At 40.3% G+C, this 12208-nt stretch overlaps 1 protein-coding gene across 7 annotated transcripts in view; it reads right to left on the bottom strand.

Annotated features, from left to right (window-relative positions):
• LOC131131901 (uncharacterized) overlaps positions 1 to 12208 on the bottom strand; it is a 41844-nt gene that overhangs the window by 7117 nt on the left and 22519 nt on the right. For 6 of the 7 annotated variants that reach the window (XM_078792614.1, XM_058076924.2, XM_078792618.1 and 3 more), the window contains 3 exons: positions 1284 to 12173; positions 884 to 957; positions 215 to 242 (listed from right to left, as the gene is read on the bottom strand). In XM_078792614.1, coding sequence (XP_078648740.1) covers positions 215 to 242; positions 884 to 957; positions 1284 to 12173 — 10992 coding nt within the window. The remainder of the gene's footprint in view (positions 1 to 214; positions 243 to 883; positions 958 to 1283; positions 12174 to 12208) is intronic. The other variant, XM_078792635.1, reaches the window with a different exon arrangement.

Genomic DNA, 12208 nt, shown 5'->3' with positions numbered 1-12208 from the left:
ATGATGATACATTATTAACAATGATTATCGTTTACAGCTAATAAAAGCCCCACATTCAGTATCTCTATTGGTTCATGCTGTAGGTAAAATAATAAAACTAAGTAAGGTTAGTGTGAAATTGAGAGTAGGTCTACTTTTTGTAGTGCTCTTTAAAGACTTAAGTTTGGATCATTTCTGTGTTTGGTCTGTCGATATTGGAAATATACAAACTTACCTTGATTGGCTCCATGTCTTTTGCAAACCTGCAAATAATAAAGAGCATTTAGTAATATTCATCTGCTGCTAATACTGTCAATGTGCAATGAACAAGCTATCACAAGGTTAGCGTTGATGTGTTTTTTTACATGCAGGCTCTTGCTCGCCTGCATGTAAACGTGTGGTGGGGCTAGGCAAGCTGAGTGCGGGGTGTAGACAGGAAGTGACGTCAGGAGTTTCAGCTTTATGTAGGTAACAATCACAAAAGTAGCCATGTTTTTATTAAAGATTTATATTAGGGATTATAGTGAGATCATTCAAACCTGTAATAAAAGCTTGTTGTTGCGTTGATCAAATCTGGTGCTTGTGCTTGCAGTGTAAAATACCACATACTGTATTATCACAACATCTTTCAATGAGTCTTCTGAATGCCTTGTATTACTTCATTTAGTCATTTTTATGCTTGAAAAAACATAATTCAGGCAAAAAATATGTTAAATATGCATTTTTATACTAATAGTCCATACACCAAAAAGCATGATTTATGGATTATGATACTAATTCTAAGGTTAATTCTAAGGTTGAAGTGGTGAGGGATTGCCCTTTTGCTGTTATTGATGGAGCTATTTCCAATGCACAACCTTGGCATCTCTGTAATGTTGTTTTTTTTCTTCATATATACCTTTACCTTTGATTTTGTTTGTTTTCCTGGGAATCACTGTCTTCTTTCCTGGAAGACAGTACAGTCTGATGCTCATTCATCTGCAAGACAAGAAAGAACAGATCGATTGTCAGTAAAATTATAACTAGATGGTGACTACATTAATCTTGTGAAGGAAATTAAAGAATTGAATTGAATTCTGTTTATCATGAACTGCAGCATGTGTGTGTGTGCACTCCCACAAACCATGCATGAGTAAGCAAATGCATATATATATATATATATATATATATATATATATATATATATATATACACACATATATATAAAAGGAAATCAAACTCAACCCTCCATGCTGTCGGCAAAAGGAAACAGCAGAAAATGCAAGCAACAGCAAACATCAAACCATCACTAAGCCTTGACTTACCGCCCCATCTTTTTCAATCTGGAAAGCACTTCCTTTTGACTTTTCCACATTCGTGCTTGACACAACGTCTAGGCCTGACTTCTGCCAGGACTCAACTTCTTTTGTCGCCCCTTCCAACTCATAAACCAGTCTGTCACGGTCATTTTGGAGGCTTGCCATGGATCTGGAGAATGCAGACAGCTGCCTGCTGTATGTGTTATTTTCCAGGACAACCTTTGTCAGTTGTTTTTCCTTTTCTGACAAAGCTTTGGTCAGGTCACCCAACAACTTGGTCAGCTCTTTGTGAGTATCTTTTCTCTCCAGAGCTCTTACTTTCTGAACAATAATGTCCCTTTCTTTGGTAATCATAGCCAAGTCTGATGTAGCATCCTGGAGATTGCGCTCAACTTTGTTCAGAGTTGCACGAGTCTCTCTGAGTTCTTCATCATATCTGTTTCGCAAGATCTTAAAGTCCTCGATGAGCTGGTCCCGATTATTCTGCAAGGCAGCCATTGCTTTACACAGGGACTCATTTTGATCCTTTATGTCTTTATTTTGCATCTGGCCCAGTGACAATTGTTGCTCCATCTCCAGTAGTTCTTGTGCAAGCTCTGTAAGCCTTTGATTGGTTGTCTCCCGGTCGTTTCTGACTAGCTCCAGTTCACGTTCTAAGGCATCCAGTCCGCTATTATATTTATCATCCGCATCTCCGAGTTTTTTGTCAGTTTCATTTTCAAGCACTTGCATTTTCGCATTCAAGTCATCAATTTGGCTTTTCTGAGAGACAACTTTTTGCTGAAGGTCATTACATTCGGCTGATTTATTTGCCACAGCTTGCTGCAGATCTGCAATCACCTTGCCTTCATTTGTAGCTTTTTGGCTCACAATGTCACTTTGCAGTTGTGTCACCTGCGACTGAAGTTTAGAAACCTCAGCATTCAAAGTACTGTTAACATTTTCTGCCTTTTGGAGCTCTGACTGAGACACCTTGTACTCCTTTTCAGCTGCGACCTTTTGGTCTTCAAGGTTCTTGATCGCATCGTGTTGCTTTTTGAGCAAGACTTTCAACTGACTGTCTTTCAAGGATAAAACTTGATTCAAATCCTCTCTGTAACGAAACAGCTGGGCCCTGAGCATAGCATTCTCGGAATTTAGATCATCCATTTGATGTAGTAATTTCTTAACTTCATGTTTGAGGTCTCCAGTTGCACCACCATCACTATCAGGAGAGTCTGCTTTATTTTTAAGCTCTGTCTGACTTTTAACCTCAAGTATTCTGTATTCTGACATTAATCGCTCTTTTTCACGCTGTAAAGATAGCATTGACGTCTTCACAACGGCCATCTTGGCTGACAACTGCTCGTTTTCCTGAACAGATGTATTTAAATTAATTGTCATACTTCTGACTTTGGCCTCAAGCTCTCTAAACTCTTTGTCAGCCTTTTCTCTTTGATGATGTACATATGTTAACCTGTCTTCATAAACAGCTTCCTGGGAGCGATAATTAGCCTGGAGTTGCTCGAGATATCCCGACATATGGCCGTCCTTACATGACAAAAGAGTAGAGATCTCGGCATTCTTGCTCTGAAGAAGGGTTTTCAGTTGGAGGGAAACTCCATTCTGTTTCTCCAGTTCAGCCCGGACGTTATCGTTTTGTGACTGCAAAACACGCAACTGAGATTCCAAGTCTGCATTTATCTTTTCTGTCCGTTCGCAATTAAATTGCAACTGGGAAATCTTGTCTTCCTTGTCAGCGATTTGCATTTTAAGGGTGTGTCCGTCTTGGTCTACTCTTTCAATTTGAGCATTGAGTTCTTTTATTTGAAGAGTCAACAATTCTACAGTCTCAGCAAATTCAGCGTTGCTTGCACTCAGAACCAAGACCTGCCTCTGATATGCAGCAGAAGCAACAGAATACTCGTTTTGTGCCTTTTCTAGTCTCGACTTGGTCATTATGAGTTCATTCACCTCTTTTTGCAGATCATCCCGTAATCTTCTAATCGCAGAACCTTGTTCATTGAGCTGGTTATCTTTCTCATGCAAAGACTTTTGGTACAAATCATTCCAAAGTTTTGTAGTATTTGCCCCTTGAGGACTAGATGATAAAGCAGATAGCTTTACTTCGTTAGTCTCCAGTGCTCTCTTTAGAGTGTTGAGCTTCAGATGTTGAGAATCTATCTGTTGTCTTAATTCAACAACTTTTTGGCTTTCTTTATTGTTAATATCCTGGAGATCATCTATCCGTTTCTGCAACAACACTTCATTCACAGTGAATGAGTTCTCTTGTTTCTCTGATGAATCTTTCTTTATTTTTGTTTTTTCAGAGTCAACATTTTGTAGAGCTAATTTCAAATGGTTTCTTTCAGACTCAAGTTTCTCGATCTTCTCTTTGGCCTCCTGGAGGTGAGCTTCATATGTGGTTAAATCTGCTTCAAGATGTTTGTTTTTCTCTTCAACGATGGAGGTCTTATCAGAGAGTTTTTTCAGATCTTTTTCCAAGTTTTCACAAGCTGACTCTGAGGTCTTCTGAGAGATTTCTAAATTTAAAACATGTTCTTGGTATTTAATGCAGTTTTGCTGGAGATAATTTATTTCTTGATGTTTTTGTTTGAGAAGCTCTTGCAATTCTTTACTCACATTCTTGGACCCATCCCTGCCACGTTGCATGGTCTTGAGCTTTTCCTCGAGTTCTCCAACTAATTTAAGATGGTCGTCATCTTTTTCTTGCCGAAGCTGGCTGTACATCTCCTTGCTCGTCGTCAGTTGAGAACACAGCTGCTTGTTATGGGCTTCCAGTACACCGATACACTCAGAAAGCTCATCGATTCTTTCAGAGTTTTTCAGGATCACAGTTTCCAAGTAATCGTTTTCATTTTTCACCTTGTCTGAAATCTCTTGAATGTTTTCAAGTTCCTCTTGAAGAAGACACTTGTCATCTTCTAAAATTTTGACCTTTTCATTGAGGCTAATCGTTTCCTGGCTGTGCTGACTTATTATTTCGTTAAGCTTATTAATGGCATCGTCTTTTGCTCTTAGCTGTATTTCATGATCGCTGTATGACACTTCAGTTCTTTCTTCGTTCTGCAATAGATTCACGGTTTCCAATTGAACACCAGGTTGTGTTTTCTGGCTCTCAATCTGTGAATTATTCAAGCTGAGTGACTTGTCGAGTTTAAACTGCATGTCCTCTGTAAAAGATGCTGATTCGAAGCAATGTTTTTTGGAAGAACTAGTAACTTCTTGAAGTTTTTCGGTTAGTTTTCTGTTTTCAGCCTGTATCTCTGAAAGCTGGCAGTTGTAGTCCTCCAACAATGACTTCAGTTGGAGAAGTTCAGCCGCTAAGTGTTGATTTTTATTAGACAGGTCGGTTATTTCCTTCAAGTTGTTTTCACTCATCTCAGACAGCGTGTTTCTCATCTTTTCGTTTGCTTGCTCCATATCGTCAATCTCGTGCCGTTTTTCTTCTGAAAAAGTGCTAATTTTCTCTTTCATCCTTTCATGTTCTGCATCCAGCTCTCTTGCTTGGCCCTGTAGGATTTCCATCTCAGTCTCACATTTGTGCAGTTTACCGAGGGCTTCCTGTCGTTCTCTTTTGGCCCCTTCCAGAAGTTGTCTCATCTTGTCCATTTCTGTGCCGACATTTTCATATGCCTGTAAAAGAGACTCATAGTCTTGTTTGAGTTCAGAGTGCCTTGACTTCCATTTGGTCAGCTCTTCTGTCTGAGAGTCTTTGAGAGATTCCAGCTGGCAGGAAAAGGCTTGCTTCTGCTGGGTGATGTTTTCAATGGTCTGCTTCAAGCTTTCACATGCATCGGATAGATTACAATTATCATTCCGGATGCGATCAACTTCAGAGCTAAGCGTCTCTTTATCCATGTTAATGCTCTTAATACTGCTTTCCAGGTCGATAGTTTGTTGTTTCAGCTTTGAAAAAGACGATTCCAGAGTAAAAAATTCAGCTTCTTTGACGTTGACTTTGTCCACCAGATTTTCTACTTGCTCCTTCAGTGATGCATTCTCCTTCAAAAGTTCTCTCCGTGAAACTAAAGCAGCTTGAAGTTTTCTGGTTACTTGGGTCATGTTATTGTAGCTCTGCAGATCGTTTACTTTACCACAATCTTCTTGAGCTTTATGAAGATCATCAACTTCTCTGTTCATATTAGCAATGGTCAATTCATGACTTTGCTCAGACTCATCGTTCTGATTCTGAGTTGCTTCGGAGTTTTGAGCACATCTGTAAACAGGACTGAGCTCATTTTCAGTAACATGCTCTTGCTTGATGGGCCTCTCCAGTGTGTCTTCATGAAGCGGCTTTTTGCAGTGGTGTAGCTGCAAATGAAGCATGGCTAACTCATCCCTGAGTTCAGCAATTATCCTGACAGAATTTTCATTTTCTTGCTTCAATGTTTCCACATTTGTTTCCACATTTCCATATGGGGCTTTTTCGAGATCGTTTGTCAGATTACTTTCCTTCTCGCTCAGATGTTGCGGTACCCCTGCCACCTGCTCCACAAGAGTCTTCTTCTCTTCCATTATGTTTTGATGCTTTATTTCAGATGTTCCAGGAGAATCTTTAGGTTGTTCTTGGTATTTCACCGCCATTTCTACCTGCTCTTTTACAGCTTTGTGGGCTTCCTCTGAGCCACTCTGTGCCACATGGACATTTGAGTTAATCACTGCTGCGCTTTTCTCCATCAAAACAAGAACCTTGTCTTCACTTTCCTTCTTTAATGACTCTAATTGTGCTTTCATAGTATCGAGTTCAGTTTGCAGGTTTGATAGAGAATGACACTGACTCTCTTTCTCCGCCAAAGAATTATTTAAATCTTGCACAGTTTGATCCCTTTCCTGGACAAGCCGTCTTAAAGTTTCCAGTTCATCTGAGTAAGAAGACAGCGTTTTCTGGAGTTCTTCTAATTCCCTGAGCTTGTTGTTCAGTTCCAACTGGACAACCTTGAGCTCATTGGTCTGCTGACAGTGTTGGTCCAAGACAGTCTTGTATTCATCTTTCAGCTCACATAATTCTTTGGTTAATTGCCTCTCACTTTCTTGAGCTTTCTTCATAGTCTCTTTTCGTGCCAACAATGCAGCCTGCGTCTTTTTCTGCAGCATTGCCTTTTCTTGCTTCATTTGTGTCAGCTCATTTTGTAATTCAATAGCAGTATTATCGGAGAGAGATTTGTCCTTCAATTGATCTTTATAGTCCTCGATTTCGCTCTCGAGCATTTGCGTTTTTAGCATCATGCTCTTTTTATCTTGTTCAAAGTTATCCTCGCGCTCAGCAGCAACTGCCTGAAGTTGTTTGATGAGGGCGTTTTTTTCATTGAGTGACATTTCCTTCTCACTTAGCGTGGCTTGCAAAGTGCGTACTTCATTGACTTTGTCAAGACACTCCTTTTCAAGGAAAAACACCTTATCTTCATACATTTTGGCTGTGGATTGAGCTTGTTTGGTGCTTTCTAAGAGTTTGTTTTGTAAAAATGTTACATTATTTTCATTGTTAATACTCTCTTCATTTTGTTTTTCTAACTCCTCAACTTTTTTCAACAGATCCTTCCGGAGAAGGAGAGAGGCCTTCAGTTTTTTCTTGACTGTATCTTTCTCTTCCGATATTCTCGATAGTTCAGATTTTAGCTCATCGTTTTTCTTCACCAGCTCAAGTTTTTCTGAGGTTTGAATTTCATTCTCCCTGAGTGAACATGAAACATGTTCTTCCAGCTGCCGAGAAATGTCATCATACCGCTTTGTGGAAGTTTGGTAATCTTTTTGAATGTTCGCGAGTTGTTTTGATAGATGGGCCTTTTCTTCACCAAGTTTCACCCTTTCATTTAAGGCCGCCTCCATGACTTGGGCAATGGACACATCTTTATCTTTTAACTGCTGACTGAGCCCACTAAGTAATTCCTTTTGCTGAGCAATCTGAATGCTCATACAGTTCATTTGATCGTCTTTTGCTTTTAGTTCATCAGACAAAGACGAGTTTTCACGTACAGTTTCTGTCACGGTCTTCAACTGACTCTGTAAATTCTCAATTTCTTGACATTTTTTAACCTCACAATGATCAAGCGTACTTCGGACTTCTTGTAAATCTGCTCTAGTACTGTCCAACATCTTTGTCAAAGCATCTATCTCAGACTGATGATTTGCTTCAACTTGTTTAATCATGTGCTGTAAATGTGTTCTGTCTACACTTAAAGTGGCAATGGGTGAGAGGATGGTACCACTGTTTTTTCTTACAAGTACTTCTAACTCATGTGCCACAGCTTTAAGAGCCTCTTGCAAGTGACCGTTTTCACGATCTCCGTCCTCTCTTTCCTTTTCAACACGACTCAACTGTTCTGCAAGTAGATTCTTATCCTGCTTTTCTCTATCTAGAACTAGCAGCCACTCTTTCTCAGAGTCTTGCAGAATGTGTTCGGTCTTGTGAAGAGTTTCTCTTAATTGTGAAATTTCTTCATCTCGGACACTAACCTTTGCTTGAAGGCTCTCCTTCTCAGACAGCATTTTGTCGACGCTTTCGCTCATGCTGCGGGACTGCTGCTCCATTTGAGCCATGAGCTCCCCCTGGGATGTCCCAGTTTCACGGTGTCGTCTCTCCAGCTCTTCCTTCTCTGCAAGAAGTTTTCGAACGTCGTTGACTAAGTGTGTCTTTTCATTATTGACCGCTGTAAGAGACCTTTGGTGCTCCTCCTTTGACTGCTGAATCTCTTCAATAAGCTTCTTATTCTGTAATTCTAGTTTCTGTGTTTCTGCAATCATTTGAGATGTATGTTTGGCTTGGGCTGTGCATTGACTGTTAATCGCATGGAGCGCCATTTCTCTCTGCTCCAGGTTTTCTGCCAGAGCATTCATTTGTGCCACAACTTGAAGATGTTGTGTTTTTAGGGTTTCTATTTCAGTGGTCAAAAGGGAGACACGTTTTTGATGAGAGCTGAATGCTTCTTCCTTTTCTTTTGACAGCTGAGAATTCAGGTCCTGGGTTTTCTTAAGGTTGTTTTGGATTGCGGATAGCTCATCTTTCAGAGTTTCTATGGCGGTCTGTGCTCTCTCGTGTTCACGATTGGCGTCATCTGACAGCTTCGTAAGGGTTAACACTTCATCAGTCCTTTGGGATAGTTGCTTTCTCAAATCTTGCAAATCCTCCAAATTAGCTGCATACTTTTCCTGTAGGTTAATGAAGGCACTTTGTGTTTCTTCCGCTGACTTTTTGTGGTTCTCAGAGTCAGAGGACAGCGTCTGAATCTGACTCTGGAGCTCTGACAATAACTCTGTGCTTTCCATGAACTGACTTTTGAAGAGCAACGACTCATCTGCTCTCTTCTGCAAATCTTCAAGTGATTGTGATTGTGCCGAAAGACTCGATTCTTTTTCTTCCAAGGCTTTGACCAGATTTTCTGTTTCTTCTCTTTGTGTTTGGAGGGTACTGTTCATCTTTAAAACTGATTCTTCAAGGTGTGAAATTTGCTCTTTCAGGCTCTCGCACTCCTTTTCTTTGTCTTGAAGGTTGCCACTCAAATTTTCAGTGACAAGTGAGAAATTTCTTTCATCTTCAAGACTAGCCTGCTCCTTTTTGTCCATTGTATTTTGCAATACAGTGGACTCAGACGTAAGAGTTTCTACCTGACCGCTGAGTTCTGTAACTTGAATCCTTAAACCAAATGTTTCATCGTCTTTCTGTTTCAGCAGCCCCTCTTGTTCAGAGATCCGACTATTAAGTTGTTGGATTGCATTTTCCTGCTGTTTCACGGAGTTATCTTTTTCTTGGGTGGCACAATGAAGCTGTTCTATTTCTGACTGTAAAGTTTTCAGTTGGACTTCCCTGTCACTAAGTGTTGTTTTTAAATCTGCAAGGTCTTTGTGTGCTTTGGACAGCTCGGGAAAAGACTTTTCAATTTCAGACTGGAATCGCATATTCTGATGAGTCAGTGCTTCAATGGCATCTTTTAAATCAACTATCTCAGCATTCCCTCGGTCCTTCTCTTGTGTGAGCTGATGCTTTTCTGAGGTGAGCTTCTCTATGGCATCTTTCAAGCTGCTCATTTCAACCTCCATCTCTGCAAAACTGTCGTTCATGGCTCCAATCTGACTACTAAGGGAAATCACTGATTCACTACGTTTATTTAGCTCTTCCTTGTGGTTTTCAAAATCATTTGCTAGATCTTTTAACATCTGCTCCTTTTGCATCAACTGTTGCTTGGCATCGCCGCACTCTCGGGTGAGCGAGTCAATCTCGCTCTGTATCTGCGACACAAGGCCCTTCTGCAGGACCACTTCATTCTGATAAACAATGCATTCCTCTGATTTCTGCTGCAACATCGTGTCCCTCTCCATCAGCCCTGACTTTAGCGCAGATCCCTGTTCTTGAAGCATAGATATTGTGTCCTGTAATTGCAGCTGTTGGTTCTGCTGAGCATCCAACTGATAATTCCTATCCAACAGAATTTGTTCTTTCTCAGCCAGTAACAGGTTTAGCTGATTAACTTGTTCTTGTAAATTCTGAAGTTGTCGTTCTGTGTCGGTCAGTGTTGTTGAAAGAGAGCTAAATTCTTCTGTTTTCTGTTTGTTTGATATTTCGTTTTCCTTGAGGACCTGCTTCATATTACTGACTGCAACAATAAGCTCATCTTTTTCATTAAGAACATCATTCATTTTCGTCTGACCATTTAAGATTTGAACCTCAAGCTCAGATTTCTGTTTTTGCAGCAGGCTATTCTCGGCTGTTAACTCAGAAGCTAACATATGGTTTTGGGACAACTTTTCTTGTAGTTGTTGATTGTCTTCTGTTAGACTAGTTATTTTCATGCTAAAACTGGAGTTTTGTTCAAGAGTGACTTTGAGCTGTCTATCAAGGTTTGACACAATTTGCATTTGCTCCTCAAGCTGATTTTCTCTGGATTTGCAAGCTGCATCGAGGTCTTTGTTTTGTTCTGCCATGCTATCAATTTCACTCCGAAGGGTCCTCAGCTCGGTGTCCCTTGAGACAGCTTCAGACTCGGTTTTGCTGGAATGTTCTTGTAATTCATTGATTTTGTCATTTAAAGACTGGATAGTTTGTGTTGCTTTATCAAAGTCGTCTTTTTGTTTTTGGATTTGTTGCTCGCTCTCGTCCAGTTTCTTGCAAAGCAGTGATAGTTCTGTATTGAGTGACTCAACGTCCACTTTAAGCTCCGAAACCGAATTCTTATGTAGAATAATTTCATTCTGCAAACTATGGCACTCTTCCAGTTTTTCCTTCAAATTGGCATCCTTCTCGCTTAACCTAGACTTCAGATTACAGTCCTGTTCTTCAAGGAGAGACAGTGTTTGTTGAAGCTGTGCTTGCTCATCTCGTTGGGTTTCTAATTCTGCTCTAAGATCGGAGGCCAGACGCTGTTTCTGCTCTATGGTATGCTGCAACTCATCCACCTTAGCAGTGGAGCTTTGCAGTTCACCTTCCAGCTGTGCAATGAAGCTTTCCTTCTCCCCGAGTAGCTGATTGAGACGACCACATTCGTTGGTTTTAGCCAGGAGAACCTCGTTGTGTGAGAGCGAGTTTTGTTCGGCATCTCTCTTAAATTCATTAGTTTGCAAAATCAAATGTTCTTTTTGTTTTTCTAACGCTTGAATAATAGTGTTGTTTTGTGACTCTTGTAATTCTATTGCGGATAATTTGTTATGCAGAGAATCTCTTTCAAATGTCACTTCTGATACGGTCTTCTCTCTTTCAGTGACTTCCTGCTGAAGTCGTTCATTGGCCTCTCTAACGCTTTGCAGTTGCTTCTCCAGACTGCTGTTAAGTTCAAGCGCAGATGTCATTTTTTCAGTTAGTTGCTGTCCATTGAGATTCTGTAGTTCCAGATCTTCAGTGAGCCTTTTAAGCTTTTCTTGCAGTTGTTCTTTCTGAGCCTCGACTTGTTTTAAGGTGTCCGTCATTTTGGATATGTTTTCAGTTCTGCCATCAATTTCTTTGCACAATTTCTGATTTTCAAAATCCCTCACTTGCAATTCAGAGTTAAATCTCTGTCTCTCATCCTCAGCCTCGATATCATTTGCCTTGATTTGATTTTCCAGTGATGTGATGATTTCCATTTTTTTCTCCATCTCGTGTTTGACACTGTCCGCAATCTGTGCTTGCTCCTGTAATTGTTGGGATAACGATTCCATGTCATGACTGTATTTTTCCAGTTGGGATAGAAGTTTGTTCTTTTCATCCTTCAGAGTTTTCAGTTCTTTTTCGTATATCTCTTCTGTCATTGCATTTTTCTCATTGATTGTGTTGATGTTCTTGAGCTGCACAATGACTTCCTCAGACTCAAGTTGCCTTTGGGTAGATAAGGTCAGCTGTTCCTTCAGTGAAGAGATGACTTTTTCATGTTCAGAAAGTTGAGAACGATGACTCAATATCTGTTTCTGTGCATCAGCTTGTAGTTCTTGCAGGTCCTGAATAGTTTTCTTATCATCCTTGGCCTGTTTTATTAGATGGTTAATCTCATCAACCTTCGACTTGCTTTCTTCTTTGGTCTTGTCCAACTCCACCTCAACAGACTTGAGATTCTCAACGAGCACTGCAATCTTACTATTTAGGACTTGCTGATCTGAAGTCTGAGAATCGCGAAGAATCTCAGCCTCTCGCTCCGCCTTACTCAGTGCATTTTCCACTTGAAGCAAAGTTTCTTCTTTGAGTCGAAGGTCTTGTTTGAGGACTGTAACCTGTTCCGTATACTCCAGCACACTACTGTTCAGGGCAAAAATCTCTTTGTCTTTTGCAGACAGAATATCTTTCAGACTGTCAATCTCCCGCTCACAGCTTTGAAGATCGTGAATGAGTTGGGCTCTTTCTTCCAGGTGGGATGTGTTTAGTTTGTCCAGTTCTTCACTGGTTTGCTCAAACTCAGTCTGTAAAGTTTCTATGGTGATGTCCTGTTTTTGAGTCTGCGAATGATCAGATGACAATGAATGATCAGTTA

Source organism: Doryrhamphus excisus, linkage group LG1 (assembly GCF_037039965.1).
Source record: "Doryrhamphus excisus strain RoL-2023G ecotype Guam linkage group LG1, RoL_Dexc_Guam_v1.1, whole genome shotgun sequence".
Classification (NCBI taxonomy): Eukaryota; Metazoa; Chordata; class Actinopteri; order Syngnathiformes; family Syngnathidae; genus Doryrhamphus; species Doryrhamphus excisus.
The sequence above is the reverse complement of the archived record's forward strand: the minus strand, read 5'-3'. Positions and strand labels throughout refer to the sequence as shown.